This window comes from Cynocephalus volans, chromosome 2 (genome assembly GCF_027409185.1).
Source record: "Cynocephalus volans isolate mCynVol1 chromosome 2, mCynVol1.pri, whole genome shotgun sequence".
NCBI classification, from domain to species: domain Eukaryota; kingdom Metazoa; phylum Chordata; class Mammalia; order Dermoptera; family Cynocephalidae; genus Cynocephalus; species Cynocephalus volans.
The window spans coordinates 15,869,416-15,889,279 of NC_084461.1; the positions used below are offsets into that span (position 1 = coordinate 15,869,416).

The window sequence follows — 19,864 nt, forward strand, 5'->3', positions numbered from 1 at the left end:
ACCAGGAGAAGGAATGACCTTGACCAAGTGGGTTTCTCTGTGCAGCTTTTATAGGACTTTAGTAAAGGCAAGAAACAGTACAACACGCTCAGCTACCTTGGGCTCCACCTTGGGCCATCGACCTTGGTGGCAAGGAGGGTCAGGAAAGGCAAAGGATCGTAAACGACCCTGTCTGACCCTGACAAAACAATAAATACTATAATGTTCCAGCGTGGTGCTGCCAGTTGAGCTATGTGTTTAAGATGTGCTTCTTCCTCGAGTACCTGCAGGAAGCTCGGTGGAGAGCAAGGGGCTTTGTGTGACATGTGGACAGCTGGGCTGAGAGAGCCACCACCAGAGCCCCCCCTGCTGATCCCACCTGTTGGAAGGCCCATACGGCCTTCCTTCACTGCCACTTCATGTGATTCCAACTGTGACAACCTTTCCAAGCACTTCATGAGCTTCTGCTGAAATACTCTGTGAAGCCCGCAGGGCCCATTCATAAGAGAACCTAATATCCATTATCTTTAGTCTATGCTATCAGAGAGTGGCCAGCAAAAGAGCAAATAAATATGCCCCATAACCATCGCCTCGTTGGAACCAGTGACATCTGACAAAACCCACAAAGCTCATCTATGTCACTATTAATTCTGCAGACCTGTTCTTTCTGCTGAGTCCATTATTTTAGTTTTACCTATTTGTAAATATTCAGTTTCTAGCCCCAGATATGCCCTACATTTGAGGAAGTCCTAGACAAAACATGGCCTCAACTGGGTACCCAAGCCATGAAGATAACCTTGAAATATAACTGCTGCCTAGTGTGGGATCATACAGCACTAGAAAAAGTCCAAATATTTTCTAATGGCACCATCAGTCCTCAAGACTAGCAATCCAGCCACAAAAGCTGTGATAAGCTCTTGAGATATCAACTCGGAAGAGAAGAAATGAACACACAGGCTCTGGAGGAGCCAAGAGGCTTGGAATCCCATGTGTGACTTGACAAGGTACTTAACCTTGACTCTATATGGAATTAACAATGGTACCTAACATGCAGAGGAGTCAGTGAGATACAGTGTATAAAAGGCTTAGCACAGCAAATGGCAACAAATAAGTGTGTCATAAATGTCATCTATTATTATTATTGTTGTTAGTTTTAGAGGTTTATTGCTTGTAGATAAATCAGAGGGACCTTACAAGGTACATCAGTTAATTGTACTTCGGTGGCATCTATGGCTCCATCCCCCCACTCCCCCCACCCCCGACGCATCCTGGTCTCAGTAGTGGCAGGGGATGGCAATCCTTCTAGCCACAGTATAGACATGGTCTCACAGCATGCCAGGCCAATCAGAGGTCCTGTGGCACAAGTGAATCCCTCTAAATTCTATCAACAGTGGTCTTTAACCAGCTGGGATCTCTGAAGCAAAGAAATCACCATATTCACATTTCTTACCATTAATCTGAATTAACAGAGCTGGTGAATAAATACTCAGGGCATGTCCCTTACCAGTTGAATCACTCAGTCCCCTGAGTATGAAGTCCTAGTCTTGGTAAAGATGTCATTGCTGAAGCCTCCTTACCAACCTGTCAAGCCCAGCACGAGCCATCCCCAGAGACCTTAATTCCATGTAAGGGTCGGCTAACGCTCAACAACTGATCCACTTAGTAAATTCATTCTACACCAATACACAGTGGTGAGGACTCTTACTCTAACAAATTAAATGTCCCATTTGGAGTCTCAAGGAGTCTTTTTATTTAAATTATTCCCAATCAACAAAGTACACATGACACTAAAGTTCATCTAGAAAGATGTCTCATTTACAGTATCTTCCAACATCAAAAAGCAATGAAGACAATAAAAATCAGATTAAATTATTTTCTTTTTTTTCCCTCCCACCAGGAGGGGAACACAAGTGAGGAGAAGCATGGAAAGAAGTCACTCCCACACCGTAGATTAAATTCAGGAACTTTAAGACGACCCAACCAAGTGTCCCTCCTGCCTGAAGATTTGATGAGAGCAAGAAGGGTATGAGCTGACAGGTAGTCTTCCATTGATTTACAGTGAATAAGAGTTTTGCCTGCTGACTCGACTGTCCTTTCAGAGTGACTCATTAATGTGGCTGGCAAGAAAACAATAGGCTTGGTGAAAATTAAACAGAAAGAAAAATCACACAGTTACTCATCAAAATTGGGAGAAGTAGAAAGGAAAAGAGAAGCTGTGGGGCTTGTTGGTAAGTGCTCGCTTACCCCACTCAAAGAGGCTGCCTCTTGCATTCTCAGGGTAGGTAACCCAAGCATTTGGTAATTAACTAAAATAATCAAATGACATGAAGAGGGATAACGAAGAGAGTGTAGATTGCTAATCCCCTTCTGTCCTTCCTCCATCTAAGAAACATACCTATGAGATCTCTAATGCTCTCTACCCAAACTTGACCTATTGTGTATTCCTTCACTTTTTAGGGCAAGTGGAAACTCATAGTCAAGAAGGCCTAGAGAAAAATAACTTTTTATCTCAATTATTCACTAATGCCACAGAAATCAATGTTGGAATGAACAGAACTAAGATATAACTATAGATTTAGGTATATAATATAACAAAGCTATGTTAAATATAATGATATTAAAATTAATAAAAATCAGATGAATGCATCATTCACATATACCCCAAAAAGTACATTACAGGAAATTACTTTAGCGGTATAATTTCCTTAGAAAACCCAGAAAATTAGAATAACAAAATGCAAGAGGATAAAATCTTAGAGAAACAAGTCAATCTTCCATATCAGGGTTTCTCAATCTCTGACATTTTGGACCAGACCAATCTTCACTGCAAGGCTACCTTGTACAATCTAGGATGTTTAGCAGCATCCTTGGCTTTTACCCACTAGATACCAGTAGTGCTCTCCGCACATCAGTCGTTACAACCAAAAATGTTTCCAGACATTGTTAAATGTCCCCCAGCAGGCAAAATTGCCCCCAGTTGAGAATTACTGTTCTATATAAAACATAACTCTAACCCCATCCCTAATGACATGCGTGTAGTCCTTAGCAACATTAAGGCTACACATTTTATGACAAAAAAATGTACCTGCTGATCTAACCATGTTGGCCATTTTCTTTTTAAACTGCAAAATCTGTATTCCTTAGGAATGAAAAAACAGCAGCAGCTACCAAGCATCGCCACCTTAACTGAATTATAGCTTTTAAAAGTTGATTTAAACATAAATCATTCCTTATCTTTTAAAATGTCACATCGGTAGAAAGAGGGTCAATTCCGAAAATCATTTCTTAAAACTTTTATCCCAAACTTGAACAAAACAGCACTTTTATCTATGTCTGGTGAAGAAGATTGTGAATGGTCCCAAAGCCCAAAGCTGAGACTAGACAGCTGCGTGTCACTTACATCTACAAGGCAGACAGAAGCATCAGCTCAGCGGATGACAATGAAGATTTACAAACTACACACGGATTCCAAAAGCAAACACACTTTCTCTCATCATCACTTCATGGGACTCTGGAGTTTACCAGAAACAGACAAAAGTCCAGAAAAATGATTTAGGGAATTCATTATGACCTTAGCATTCGGCAGGGATGCTTCTTGGAGCCATACAAAAATCTCATTAAAACTGTTCTTCGAATCTTCTCCCTGAACAGAATTCCTACTTACACCTGTTGCTCAGGATAAGCACTCGGTTGCTCCCATCATAAAGACAAGCAGGTCAGTGATTTTCTTCGTTTGATTTTAGGAAAACTTTATTACTGTTCCAGTTGCTGGCAAAAATCGGTAATTCCTCTTCAGCTTGAATTACATGATATTGGTCTGCTCTGTGTGGAGAAGCAAGGACACATTCCTGAAGACTTCCACACAGATTCCATCCCAACCTCCTTCACAAACCTACATGACCTACCGCCATCACTTCCAAGTGAATTCATGCTGCATTGGGCTAGACTCCTTTGGGTCCAAATCCTGGTCCTACTCCCCAGCTGTGTGGACTTCAGCAATCACTTAACTTCCCTAAGACCTTGTGTTCTCATAAATAAAATGGAGATGAAAATGGTACCAACCACGGAGGACTGTTGGGCAGATTAAATGAATGGATACATGTAAAGAATTCAGCACAGTCCCAGCCCATGGTAAGGGTTCAAGAAATTTTCACAAGTTAAAGAAGTGGGTAAAGGAAAATGCAGATGCATGGAAGTGAATGGAGAGCACAAAGGCTAAGACGCGACGCAGAGTTCTGTTTATTCAAACTGTTAGCAAAATCCTACCCCACATCAAACCCTAAGTATCCATTGTATTCTCCTTCTTTGACAAATAAACCACTGTCTTGAGTAAGAGAGCATGCTATAATATATAAAAATAATTATTTTTGTAAAAAAGGTAATTTTGCTCTAAACTGACTTATGATAAAATATGCTTCCAAATTATGAAATGTTTGATGAAGTTGAATAGCTATTCCCTCATGAAAAGCAGAAATTTTGGAAGCATATCTGCTTTTCATGAGGGAACAGCTATTCAACTTCATCAAACATTTCATAATAAAGCAAAGGAAAACCCTCACGTGGGCCTTTAATTCTTCTGAGGATATCTTATTTCATTGTTTCGCACGCATATGCCAACTCTGAAGATTCACATTTAGGAATCTGGTGGAGGTTTAAGAGCCAATGGGGATTTTAAGAGATTCAGAGGACACAACCTAAGTTATATTTCTAACCCCATCATTTGATGGTGGATTTGGGGTAAAATAATCTTGTTCTCTGTGCCTCAGAGTGAAAGGAATCTACTTGAAATCTCAAAGATAACAGAAGAATAGAGATAAAGTTACATTCCTGTTAAGAGCCCTCTGTACCTCTTGAAAGAAAGTGGTTTCAGAAAAAAACTTTTCGATTTCAGAAGCACATTTTCTTAATACTGCATAAAATCCACGAGCTTAATGCAGCCAAGCTAGGACTATTTTTGCTCCCCAATTTTATTCTTAGAACTGATGACTCATGTTTTAATTTTTTATGGCAAAATACTAGAAAATAATAACAATGGTGAAATGGCTGCACAAATTACCCTTCACCACACATGCAGAGTCCCTGATTTGTTTATTCTTCAAAATACCATATGACAGAATCCAGTCTTCCAAGAGCTCACTTTATCAGATGTTTTTTTCTTCTGATATTGTATTAGTCTCTTTCGGCTGCTTGTAACAAAATACCTGGAACTGGGTGATTTATAAAGAAAATAAAATTTAATGCTAACAGTTTCTGAGGCTGGGAAGTTCAAAGTCCAGGGAACACTTGGTGGTGGCAACAGTGACCCAGGGGTTTCACATGGTAGAAAGTGGCAGAGGAGGAGAGACTAACCTCCTCAGGTGCTCTCCTGTTAAAGCCCTCAGAACTGTGCCCCTGACCACCATTTTTAATCCATTCACTACTGCACGGTCCTACAATCCAATCACCTCTTCAAGGCCCCACCTTTCAATTATCATAATAGGATTCCTCACCCTCTTAACACTGTCACAGTGGGGGTCAAGTTTTGGAGGGACTCAATCCAAAGCAGATACATACTTTGTGTGTGTGTGTGTCTGTTTTTGGCAGCTGGCCTGTAAAGGGATCCTAATCCTTGACCTTGGTGCTATGACACCAATCACTCTAACCAACTGAGCTAATGCGCCAGCTCCCACAACACATACTTTGAAAAACAACAGGATATTCCATCTTTTAAATATTTTCTAGAAAAGCTGCACTGGCCTTCTCTAAAAGAACCTTAACTGAATATGGTTTTAGAATCTAAAATAAAGTAGCTAACCTACCAGATCTGCCTGAAGGCAAGAAGGAAACTGTTAACACTGAAGAAGCTATGTCATCATGAGAAACATCTGAGAATTTCAATGGTTTTTTTCAAGGTTTGAAAAAATTAAGGCCAGAAATTATGGTCTGCATCTGAGCTACAAGTCCTTGAAGGTGAACTTGCCCCCTGCTTTTGAGAGGATCCCTAAAGAATGAAAATCTTCAGGAAAGGCAGTTCCTATGAGTGACAAAGCAGTATTCTGACAAACCCATCCTAACAAGGCAAGACGTGTGAAAAGATAGGGAGGCTGCTTCTAACTTTTATCTTAGAAAATGAAAAGCAGTTCAAGAACACTGCCTACTGAAGACTCCACTTCTTTACAGTGAATAATGTACCTACCAGGTATGGGCAAAAACCCTTAGGCAATGTGGCCTTTGTAAGAGACTTCATTTTCCATGCCAAGAACTGTGACTGCCTCTGCCAGCAACCACGAAACCATGACACTAAGTCTAACACATACACATGTATATGAGTATATATACGCACACACACACATATACGTACACACATACACACACATATTACCCACATATGATATATATATTACATTTACAATACATATATAACAAGTTTAAATAAAAACTCATCTCTTTTATACCTGAGAGATAACCTACTTGTTCCTGAAACCCTAGACACACTTTATGCACACACTTGGTGAAAGCAAGTGGACGTTTTCCATATAAAACAGGATTTACCAAGAATGAAAATTAGTATGTGGAGAAATTCTGTGATTTGTCTTTGACACACAACTTCAGTGGTGAGAAAAGAATACAGGGTGTCTCCCTAGGGCTCAGAACATTGCAATCTCAGCTCAGATTTTAATTATGAAAGGAAAAAGGAAGCAAGATGGGGGGGTCTAGGGTGGAGATGGAGCACAGAAGCCTGGCTCAGAAATTGGCAGTAAGGGCAGGAATAGGTCGGACAGAGAGCTCCAGGACTGGGATAGCTGGAGATCGCCCAAGCTGATCAAGTGGCCCTCACCTGGGGAATTAAAGTTAAAGGGAGCTCTCTCTCATGGGATTCATCTCTCTCTTTCAAGTTTTTTTGGATTTGGTTTTGCCCTGTCCCAATAAACACATCTCGTTTGCAAAGCATGGGCCAGAAGCAGTAAGAAGTGGACAGCAGGAAAGAGCCCCTGTCCAGTAAGAAATAACTGGGAAAATACTGCTCTCACTTCCATACTGGGCTCCTCCTCATTGGGCATTCCTCCCAAACAGGCGAGACCTAGGACCAGCACAACAGAAAGAATCCGAGGGACACTCTCTTCCATGTCCAGCTCATAGAGCAACTTATCTACGTGCTCTGAGAGAGTCCCGGGGCAGCGCATGTTCTTGGGACTGAGTGGCCCTGCTCCTTGCAGAGTGGCACGCGTGTGGGTGGACTGTCCCTTGCCTACTCTAGTTTTTCTTGTCACACCTTTTACTGGGATGAACCCCTCATTGCCACTATCACTATGCCTGACTGAAAGACACTTTCAATGTACTTAGAGGTCTTGGCTTACATCAAAGAAATCCCCTTTCCACTCGGTCCTGCAGACACTGATGGGTGACAGGAGTATCTTGTTGCAGTCTGTTCAGCGTCCCAAGAAGTCATAGCTATAGTGACTCCAACATCCATATGCTCATCTGGCAATTCCATGTGGGCCTGTCACGTATTAGTCTCATGACATCAACAGCATTAAATAAGCTCAATCCCATGAAGTTTCTGTGTCAGGTAGAGAGCCCAGGAATAGCAATCCGCTAGTTGGTACAATGATTAGCCAGAATTCAAATGTGCCAGGTCTGACCAAATCTACCTCAAACTGTTTGAGAAACAGTCACAAATGAAAAATTCCTTGACAGCAGCACCTAAATTTACTACAAGGAGTAAACAAGGAAGGCCATGAGAATCTGAGCTCTTAACAGCCTTTGGACAAAAAGTATGGTAAGTTATTATGCAAGTCATTGTTAGTCTCAGAATGATAATGGATGTTGTTAGCAACACAATGGAATCCTACTCAGCAATAAAATGGGACAAAATATTGACACACGCTAACATCACGAATGGGTCACAAAGGCACTGAGTGAAAAAAGTCAATCTCAAAGGTTACGTACTTTCTGATTCCATTTATATGACACTCTCAAATGACAAAATTATAGAGAAGAGAACTAGGGGCTGGAGGGAGAGGAGGTAGCATGAGGATTGCTATGGAACAGTTCAGTGACATGACTGTGCCGGTGGGTACATGGCTCTACCCATGTGATAACACTGTTTAGAACCCCCCACACACATATAAAATAAGTGTACATAAAACTGGTAAGGTCTGAATAAGGTTTGTAGATGGTACCAATGTCAATCTCATGTTTTGATATTATACTATCGTTATGTAAGATGTCACTACCAGGGATGCCCAGGACAGGTACACAGGAAGGATCTCTCTGTACTATTTGGGCAAGTTCAGAGTCTATGTTAAGGAAAAAAAAAACTATACCAGAATAAAACTGTACAAAATATATGAGGGAGAGGACAGTAGATATAACTTATCTCAATACGCCCTCAAAGCTTTATGAGAGTATATGACCCTCTTTTTCCCAGTGGAGAACAACAGTCAGTTTATTTACTCAGCATAATAAATATTTCTCTAATGCTCTAGGGAGAGGATCTAAAGGAGCACTTGGGGGCAGAGGGGTCCCATGGGACCCATGAAAGCCCTAGGGCAGAGGGTACAGCTGGATGGGAGTATTCCAACTAGACTCAACACTTTAACACATGACATGGATGGTAAGTAATGACCATAAATGCCCAAACCTCATGGGGAGAGTTTGGATCTCAAATAGAATAAAATTGCAACACTGATAAACGTCTGGTCCCCATCACCCAAAGACACACAAACCAATTAGGAAACAGTAGAATGAAGAAGGGTGAAAAAGTACTGTCAAGATCCTAGCTCAGTCTGCAGCCATTAGAATGTGAACACAGCACAGTGGTTCTCAACTAGGGGCAATTTTGCCCCCCGGAAGGACATTTGGTGATGTGTGGAGACATTTGGTTGTCGCAACCAGGGGTTAGGAGGATGTGACTAGCATCTAGTGATTAGAGGGCCAGGGATGCTGCTGAAAATCCTGCAATGCACAGGAGAGCTCCCTGTGCCTAACAAAGAATGATCTAGTCAAAACTGTCGAGGGTGAGAAGGTTGGGAAGGCCTAAAAAGAGGGCACACTTGCCCACATCTGAAAATCTGAGGTTGAAAACTACCAGAAGGCTGTATACCTTGGCCCTCAGCCCTGGCCTCCTGCAGTAAATCAGACAACCAGATCTTAAGAGAATCTGGCCTGTGGCAGCAAAGGTTCAAGGGGGATGAAATTTTTAAAAACAAACACATTTTGGAAGCTGTAAGTAATATCCACAAGAATGGGCAGCTTTCTAGAAAATGAGGGGAAGGGAAGGTTGAAACAGCTAACTGTTGCTGATCTAAAAGTAATGTATGAATGGCCGCTTGCTCAGCAGCCTCCAGGGACAAGGACAGGAGAGAACGAGCTGCAGCCAGGCACCAGAGGAAGCAAAGGCCATCCAGCAGAGACAGGGTCACAGTCTCTAGGACCCTATGCCAAGGCAAGGTGTGAATGCATCCGCTCCTAGAGACTTTGTTTCTGAGAACAGTTTGCTCCACCACCTGCACAGGTGTGCTTTGATAACTTGTGCACTTTTCTGCAACAGTAAATTAGCCTGTCTCAATGTGAATTCTAGTTTCTTCAAGCTTCACATTGCTAAATCCCCCAGGGTCACATCATTAGAAGAACAACATGTGGACAGAAATAAACAGAAGCAAACCTGTATTAAATGACAATGGTATACACTGTCAAAGGTGCAGTGTATTCTCACCTGGCATTAAATACTTTAATTTCAAAGTCCATGGAAAGATTTTCTGGGTTAAAAATAAGTCTCAAATGCAAACACACACACACATACACACACACCCCAACAGTACTGTATGTTCCTTAAATCCCCAGAGTTAAAACAACCACATAACAACTGTTGTTGCCCAGGGTTAACCCACAAGGATACTACAATGCAAAGCAATGAAAATTAAAAGAAGAATTCATATAGTTTCCCAAACAAATGTCTAGTGGCTCCTAGACAATGTACAGCCTGGTCCCTTATGTGTGCTTTGGCTTTAAGTGAACAATCAGCAACCACTCTGGGAGGGGGTGGGGTGGGGCAGTATATGAATCAACAGCCTTGCTTGTAATTACTCAAGAAGAACACATCTTTCCTCCACTCTGGTTCAGAGAAGAGCCTAAAAGTGGAAGCACAAACCTAGCGTTCTGTGCTAACTTCCTCTGCTAAACAATGCATTTCATTAAATTCTAATAAGTTAAATCTCCAAGATCATAAATATATCATGACTGGGTGTCTCAGCTGTGCCTGCTACAAGCTCCACTGACACCTCTCATAAAACTTTTGCTGCCAAATAATCCAAGTGAAAATGTGCAAACCCTTTGATCAAACATCCCCAGTCCCGGAAATTTTTATCCGTAAGAAATAAGTGGACAAGCATGTAATAATCTAGGTACAAAAATGTTCATGTGCTGTTTTCTATAAAAGCAAACATAAGAGTAAGTAAATAAGCAGAAATTCCTCACATACAGTGCAAATCATGGTCTTTGGTGGAAAGTTATAATAATTTTGAATTTGCACTGGCGGCAGTTATTTGGTATGAACTATTGTTAGCAAAAACTTCCCAAAACCCCTAACAGAATCTAATTTGGCCATTTCACTTTAAAAACATGTTTTTAATAATTTTAGATAAAACTTTTCCTCAATCAAAAAGGAACTACATGTGGAACATGCAACAAAAGTGATATATTACAAGAAAATATTTTAAATCAGAATAAAGAAATAAAAACATTTGCATAATTAGGAAGGAAAAGATTCAAGCAGACAAAATACCCAAACTTATTTTTATATAAACTATTTTCTGGCCAGTATACATTTAGCTTTAGTCTCATCTGACAACAGATTTTAATAAATTAACTTCTGTTCCCAGTTTTCTTTATAATATACACAGCCCAAAAAGTATGATAAACAACTTAAGAAACACTTGCTTTAAGAAATGGTAAAGAAAAAAAAAACACGCACACAACATAAATGATAGTGACTTATACAATGAAATTAAAATATTTTGTAGTACTTCTTACAATCAATAATCTGTTATATGCAATCCCATTCATTTTTGAATCTAAATATTGCTGTATGAATTTTGTTGACAAGGTCAGTAACTACTGTCCTGTCTCAGGATAGTTTCTACTTTGGCGTTATTGTCCATAAAACATAAGTTACTGTGAAAATTCTGACTATAACCACATAATTAGTGATTTTGCTTAAACATGGGCAAGAAAAAGAGATTTATAAAAAAATATTTTAAGAAGTATAAGTCTTTACTACTCATGCAAACATGACCATCCCATTGACAGAACACCCAGGCATGTGCAACTATAATTAAATCCATTTGTCTTGGATATTTTGCTGACCTTCAGCAATAAAAACCATAGGTTTAAACACATTTTGCGATTCTATCCTAATGAAGGCATATTTGTAATGACAGGATAGAATGCATTTTACTTACCAGTTTATAAGCCTGATTTATAACTTTAAAGCAAATATTTAGGTATGTGATATGGGACACGCTTTGTACTTTTACTCCTGGCCCCACAAATGATAGTGGCCACCTGTTCACATGCTAATTTCTTGAACTTTAAAGCTTTCTCAACCAAGTGAAAAACATTGTGTAAGGTGTGTTTTAACAGAAGAATAGAGACAGAGGCATAGAAAAAAGTCTCAAAGCATATACTAGCCATTAAGACTAGGACTAAAGGAGCTTCTTTTTATCTTTTGCTTATGGCATTTTCTAAATTTTCTAAACTTAGTGCATATTCTTTGCAGGATTAAGGAAAGAAAAAAATAAACTTAAGAACGACATGGAAAAATATAATAAAAAATATATAGTAAATCTCTGTTTATCAAAATCTTGTTTTTAGCAAGAACGCTTCTAAATATATTCCTAATAACCAAAATAAAGTATCTATGAAGCTAATAAAAGCAAAATTTATTAATGGTAGCTACAGAAATGGACATACAGTCTCTTGAATGAACTTCTTTTAAGCAGAATTTTAATGCACTAAGTAGATCTCATGAGCATCAAGTCTTCAAAAGAGGTAGGTCCACCTCTCCACACAATGTATATACCGCTGCCAATGGATACTACTCACATATTATTGACTGACCCCAAGAAAAGACATTTAAAAGAATTATGGATTCTTCTGGGATCCAATATTGAGTGAAAGGCCAAATAAAAACCTCCATTCTATTCCAGCATCCCCAAATCTTGTTTTGTCTTGGCAGTTAAATCACCAACAGGTAGTCAAGGTATCCCTACCCCAAAGTGCAAAAATTCAACCTTGCCTACCTTTGCTTTTCTACCATAAATATTTCATTTTCTTAATTACCACAATTTAAAAAGCTTTTATATGGAGGTAATTCTAGCCCTTAAGAGCAGATACCGAAGGTTCGGTTGAAGGCAGAGCTACTAGTTGTCCAACTGCCGTAGGTTACTCCCTTGTTCTGGCTGTATTTCAACAGATGTGTCGTGGCTTTGCCACAAGAACTCTGACACCTTTCCCTACAACTGGCAGAGTCAGACGATACGATGTCATGTGACATGCAATGCTAGATTTAAATTGATGACTCACATTTCTTACTTTAGGCCTAGCAGACATACTTTCCAAATAGCTCTTAGCAAGACAGCAAAATGTTTCATTCAAGGAATGCTTCCTGAGAAATGATCCGATGTGCTGTCAATGATCACTCCACAAGCATTAGGAGCTAACAAGGAAAAGACAACTGATATGGAGAAACACTGGAAAAGGAGTCAGAATCTTTCACTGAAAGATAAGATTTTATCAGAAAACATCGAAGAATACTCCAATTATTGATAGTTAGATTTGGGAGACAAATGAGTCCTACCTTTTCTTTCCACAAAATAAACACTACTCAGAAATCAGGTTTTCTAAGTGCCTTATTACATAAATCTTCCTACTCTCCTCATGAAGTTGGGGCCACCAGCTTTAGAAACCACATTTTACAAGAAAACAGAAGGTACTCGTCTTTCCTAAGGAAAAAGCAAACCAAATAAAAGTCAATGGCATGTTCAAAAGCTGACTAAACTTTCCTGCTGGGTTTTCAGTGTTTCTGGGGTATAAAACACTTGTTTTCCCAAACTCCCATGCAGTTTTCAACTTGAAAATCATTTACTAACTGCCCACTGTATACAGCACTTCATCAAAGAGCCTAGAAAAGAAGATGCAAGATTAAGGCAAATGACACCAACAGGACAGAAAGGCAGGGCGGTGAAGAACTCTCCATGGCTCTGGAGACAGTCTGTCTGGGTTCAAATCCTGGCTATCACTTTCAAGCTGTGTGACATTGGGCCAGTTACTTAACCTCTCTGTGCCTCACGTTCTCCATCTGTGGAGTGGGTGTAACTATAGAGCCTTACTCATAGGGTTGTTAAATGGATTAAATGAGTTATTAAATATAAAGTGCTTAGCAACGAGCTTGCGACATAGTAAGTGTTCAAACATTACCCATATTTATTACTGTCTTCAAAGAATAGCAGAATACTTCATGATCAAGCAAAAAAGTTAGAAACACCTCCCCTCCCACCATAAAAAAAAAAATCTGCACTTTGGCGGACAATAAGTGCTAAACAAAGAATGAATCTCAAAGTGCAAAAGAGGTGATAAAACTTATTTCTAAATGAGATATGTAACCTCTCAAGGCCCAGTTTACTCATTTGAAAAGGGAAGGGAAAAGGTACGTACTGCATGTAAAGCCTCTACTCTAGCTAACAGGGGTAAACTCCTCCCAACAAAACCAAGACAGAAAGAGCTAGAGCCATGTTCATAGGAAAGCAAATAGGGGTCACGTGAACCAGACCTGTCAGGGTCGTTTCCAAAAAGGAGGTGGCCGGGGAGACATCCGATCAGCCGAGAGTATGCACACACAAAGGAATGGAGCAGACTGCATAACGGAGCCTTTGGAGCAGAATTCACACGGGGGAAAAGAATAAAGAGAGAGTTACAAGATCAGAAGGCCCTGAAAACCAGACTAAGGAACGTGAACTTGATTTTATAAGCAATAAGGACATACCATAGGCAGAATTCTGGAAATACAAAATCTGCCAGAAGTGTACAGGTTGAAAGGGAGAAAACTAATGCAATCAAGCAAAAGAATTGTGGGGACAGCTCTCAGGCTGAGATCTGCCTGCAGCCAGGAGTGCTGGTACTGCATTCACCACCAAGGGCTGCTCATTCTCAACTTCTAAGTACACTGACTATAACTAATCTTTCATCATTACTCACCTACCACATGCCGAGTGCTCTGTAAATCTTCTCTGGAATTGTGCTAATGATCATACAGGCAGACACAGTATGCCCACTTACACCCCAGAGAACTAAAGCCCCGAAGGTCAGATAACCTGGCTGCGATCCCATAGGTGGTGAGGGGTGGAGCCCAGCTCCTACCCCCTAAGCTAGGGCACTTTTCACCAGGCTTAAGGGCAAGGGGACATAGTGCCAAGCTTAATATAGACTTCACAGTGGCTCATTCTTTAACATTCTGTGCAAATTAGTGACATGAAAATGTTACGTATCAGTTATTCTGAAATCAAAATTTTGAAACCCACAAATAATCAGGTACCCTATGTCCTACCAATAACAAGAGCAGAAGAGCACATTCAAGGTTCATGTCCTTAAAGCCACTTAAAGCCAGCACAGCTAGAAAAGCAAACACTCTCTGCTCTCTCCCTCCACCACTCTGGTTAAATAGCGAAGGCCCTGCCCACGCCAGTTTGTGCCTGATTCTGTTGGAGGTAAGAGATCAAGAACAGGCTGCCACATGACACGGGGTGGGGGTGCGGCAGTCCTTCCTCGCCCGCCCTGGCCAGGAGCTCACAGCTCCTGTTAGCAACAACTGTCCTGCTCGCAGCTGCTCGCCCCCGGCTTTGCTGCCCCCAACACGGCAGGGACGAAAAAATGAGTATGTGCCAGTAGAAATCCTATAGGACTATAGAGAAAACATAAGGCTTATAACTCCATCATAAGAAAAGGGAGAAAGGACCCAGACAATTTTCTGACATGATTTTATAATCACCAAAGGCATTGCCTTAATGATTTGGTGAGACCAGGAAGTCCCTTTACCCACTGAGAGATGGTTTTGGCTGGGAAAGAAGGGAGTGACTACTAACAATAACAATGTCTCAATTTTTTTCTAATAAGAAATGCCAATAGATCATGAACAAAAAATTTACTACAAAACAGAAATACAGGCTTGGGAACTCTACTTCTGGCTTTAAAAGCTATTCGAACAACTCCAGGTAACCACCAACACCAAGGTGCCTTCTCAAGTTAAGGGGAAAAGAGGCGGGTGTTTCCACTCTACATCTTTAGAGTTGAGTTTGTTCCAAGCCATAGTGAACCAAGCTGTAAGAAATAGGTGCACTTGGAATATTTTCCACTAACAATTTATCCCTTAAAACTTTAATACCTGCTTTCTGTATTTGTATTTGAGTATCATACTTGTGTGCATTTTACATATTTATTCTGAAAATCAAAGTTTTGATTATGAATTATTAATAATCCTCGAAAGACCTTGTGCTGGAACAACCATTCTGCCATATCTATGCCTAAATTAGAAAACAGAAAAGTCAAGTTCGTTTGGTACTTACTGGCCCCTATTGAATTCCAGGCACTGTACTTGGCCCTGGGGATGTGGAAACAGTGTCTACTTCCAAGTATCAACAAGTTTGCACAGCAGTCTTGCCACTTTGCTGGCTGAGCCTTTTCTGTTTGCTTTTTTTTTTTAATTGCTTCTGGTTACAGACATACCTTAACCTTAGTTTCTGCCTGACGTAAACTTTTTAAAACTTACCTAGAAATGCTAAAAAAAAAAAGAAAAGAAAAGAAAAAAAACAAAACAACAAGCTTCCCCAAAGTGCACACACAACTTGAGAGAAGCCATAAAAATCTAACGAAGGCCACAAAGAAACTGAAACTCCATTGGAGAGTTTGGTGCACTCAGCTTCTCCAATCCTGGAGCACATTTTGAAGTCAGCAGCCGTCAGCTGACTGGCACAAGCCTCACAAATTTCCCGCTGGCCATCAGTGAGATGCCTGATCCTATTTAAAACAGGCAAGCACAGACAAGAAGGCTGTCTACAACACCACAGGAATTAATACCATCAGGCAACTGCTTCATGGGTCTAGCTCAGCGGTTCTCAACTGGGAGACATTTTTGGTCCCCGTGGTTCATGCAGCATGTCTGTGGACATTTTGGGTGCTCACTAGTTGGGGGACATGGGGTTACTAGCATCTAGGGCGTAGAGGCCAGGGGTGCTGCTCAATACTGTACAATGCAGAGGACAGCCCCCCGTAACAAAGAATTATTCGGCCCAAAATATCAATGGCACCTGGTTTGAGAAGCCCTGGTCTAGCTCTGAATAACAGCTGTGAGTCACCAAGTAGCTCCTATTTCCTTATTATTTGGCTACTCAAACATAAAGCTAATCTACACAACATCTCATTAAGCATTTTTTCAATTGTTAGCATTAGCCTCAAATTGCTGTTCAACAGGCAACAAGTCATTATCCCCAGACTACAATGGGAAAAGTTATAAAGAACAACAGGATACTACTTAACGATAAGGAGGCCCTACAAATTAGCTGTCCTTGGAAATATATCACTTCCACACTCACTGTTTAAATTCTATCAGGACATTGCAACATTTTCTTCATTGGACAATTTAACAAAAGGATGCTCTGTTATAAGTCATTAAAGAGAGAGAGAGAGACAGAGAAAGAGGATCTATTAGGCATGTGTCTCCATTTAATACACCACTGTTAGCCCCTCTGTGACTAACTCTGCTTGCTTCCCATTCAATGTGATTATGTTTAAGGGTGGAATTCTGAAGGCTGATCAAAAATTAATATTATAATACAAATACATCACAAGATTAAAAGCATAACCTTAAATAAATGACAACTTCCCATAAATAGCAAAGGCACCAGCAGCAGAGGGAAAAGGCTCTGGATGCTATAACAAGCTCTTCAACATTGGGCAAGTGACTTAAGATGTTTGGATTGAGATTCTTTATCTAGAAAATGAAGAGGATTGAGTAGATCGCTAAAGCCCAACTTCAATATTACATTAATAATTTAAATAGAATCCAACAGCCAGGTCTCCTTGCACTGAACCAAGCTAAGTGCAAGGAAAGAATTATACAAAGACACATCAGGACACTGCAGCTGAGGCTCATCATCCTGAAGTTCCCCTCATTTGCACTAGGGGGCAGAGTTCTTCCTAAGGGGAGGCTATGGACCCTAGAGGTCCAGACTTCGGGAGGACTGAGACCCCAACAAACCCAATACAAAGTCTACTATTTCATCAGACTTTCTAAGGCATCCAGAATACAAAAACAAAAACCAAGTTAAGAATTACTGCCCTAGAAGCAGAGCCTCATTTTTCTTAAAGATAAAAGCAGTGAAACACAGGAACCCACAGGAGCCCTCTGGAGCCCAAGGGCCCTTGACCAATGACAACGTACAACTCTTGCAAAAAGTTCTGGTGCCCCTTACAGGCATGAAAGCAAAAGTGTGTGGATTTGGTAGAGTCTCACAATTACATACATATTTCATTTTTTAAACTAAAAATATATATTGATGATTGATTCCTTTCCAGTTCACCTCTCACAGTGTAGGTGGGTATTACATCTGAGACACCACTTTGGAAAACTGTATATTACTATTACACAAGAAGACATTTATCACTTTGGCCATTATGGAGAGTTGTCCGAGAATACAGTAAGTGAGCATCCAGAAAATAGAATGACTTGAAATATTATACCCAATTAAGTCAGATAAAGCAAGTTAGCTAACACAGAGGCAAACTCACCAATCTGATCTGCTGGAAGATTCCAAGACTGTCCTGGATTCACAAAACATCCCCTGGCTTTCAACAAAAGTCACATTAGTCTCCCTTCAAGCCAACTAAGTTTACTTTGAGCCACTTCAAACCTCAAACTTAAACAGAATTTATTAAATAAACACAACCAAGAAAGGAAAGGGAGCCAAGAAACCACAGCAACTCTCAATCCCAGGAAGAAAAAAAAAGAGTTCTCAAGTCGTTTCAAGTAACTGTGGTGTCCCGCCTTCGATGTCCCTAAAGAGGGCATCAGTTTCATCTTATAAAATAACCACTGTTTGCCCTGAACGATTTTCTTTCAGTTCGAATTCAAAATCTGCCAATGACAGTCAGTCAACACAAATAAACGACCTTTTGGGCCCATCCTCTGGAATTATCCCAAACCCTAAAAGAGCACTTCTTGGTGAGCACAGAACCTAGACTCCAAGGTCCGGCAAGCATAGAAAACAGTGACTGATTAAACCCTGGCCTCCCCTTCTCACACCTCATTACGCCGTCCCCTCTCGAGGGTTTGCACCCCTGCACAGGAAGCCGGCACGTTTTGCAAAGGAAATACCAGAGCAGACCTTTCTTGGAGAAAGGCACGTCCCTGTTGAACATTTTATTGGGCTTCCTGCACCCAGGCAGTCGGGCATGCAGGATCTCCCCGGCCAGGGCCCCGGCGCCCGCCGCCCGCCGCCTCACCTGGGGCGGGCTGCGCGGGGACACCCCGAGAGCCGGCCACCCGCGCAAGAGGAAACGCACCTTCGCTACACCCTGGAGCAAAGTGCGAGCGCGGGACAGAACAAAACCTGCCTCGGCTTACTCATCGGAGACGCGGCGGGGTGAGAGGGTGTAACTTGGGGCGACTCCCAGCGAGTCTCGCCCTCTCGGGCTCAGGGCACGGTAGCCCAGTGCGCGCGGTGCGGGCTCCGGGGGCACTCACCTCGGGGAAGAAGTTATCCATTGTTCCGGCGCAGTCCCCAACTCGCCGCGTCCGGCTCCCAGCTCGCGGAAGTCAGCGTAGCAGCCGGTCCGGGGACAGCATGCGTGTCACGGCGCTGCTCCCGGGAGCTCGAGCCCGCGGGGCTCCCCCGCTGCCATGCCCTGATCCCTTCTCGTCTTGCTCACCTTTTGTTTGCCCGAACCCAAGTCTCTAACTCATCCGTCCCACCGGCAGCCTTTGTCTCTTCTTCCTCCAAGTTGCTCACTCCTGGGCGAAGCGCTCGCGAGCGGAGAACAGCTGGTGGCACATTCCTCCCCCGGACTGGGGGAGGGCGGCGGGGTCTTGAGAGCGCGCCCCCTCCCTCTGCGCTCCGGCCGGGGGCGCTCGGCGGGGGGACAGCCGGCCACAAAGCGAGCCCGAGCAGTCGCTCTCCCTGCGAGCGCCGCCGTGGTGAGCAGCCCCGCGCCGCGGCTCAGCCGGCTCACACCCGCGCCGGGACTCGCGGACCGGCGCACACGCCCCGCCCCGCCCGCCCGCGGCCCCGCCCCCCGGACCGGAGCCCCGCCCACCCCGCCGGCCTCGGTCCCGCCCTCAGCCAGCCCCGCCCCGCGCTTGCACACCGTCTGGCCCCACCCGGCCGGCGCGCCCCGCCCCCACCCCACCCCGGCCCGGCCCACTCGGCAACTCAGGCGGCCGCGGACTCCGCAGCGGGTCGGAGGGAGCGCCGCGCCGTTCCCCGTGGTCTCCCCAAGTCTCCCGCCTTCTCACCTGGACGCGGGCCGGAGACTTGACGCTTCCCTCCGGTAACAGACGCTAAATAGTTACTTGGAGAAGAGAGGATGACTGAGGGGTCTTTGGTGCCTTTGATGTTTAGCAGACCCTGGAACCGGCTCAACACGGATCTCATTAATGCAGCTCGGCCGAGGAGCGATCCCGGGGAAGGAAGCGCGGTCGGCGGAGCTGCAGGGCTGCGGGGCCAGATCAAAGCGGAAATCGGAGGCTAATCAGAAGTTCTGGAAGCTGCCTTCTCGTCTTGAGTTTCTCTCCTGCAGTCAGGTTAAAAGACGATTTCATAACAGTGGGGGAAATGTGGTTTTGTGAACTGGAAGG

The 19,864-nt window shown here is 42.6% G+C and overlaps 1 protein-coding gene across 1 annotated transcript in view; it reads right to left on the minus strand.

Annotated features, from left to right (window-relative positions):
• Window positions 1-19,252, minus strand: part of MYO10 (myosin X) — a 206,684-nt gene extending 187,432 nt beyond the window's left edge. The window contains exon 1 of the mRNA XM_063085311.1: window positions 18,755-19,252. Coding sequence (XP_062941381.1) covers window positions 18,755-18,775 — 21 coding nt within the window. The 5' untranslated portion in view covers window positions 18,776-19,252. The remainder of the gene's footprint in view (window positions 1-18,754) is intronic.
• Window positions 19,253-19,864: the final 612 nt, after the last annotated feature.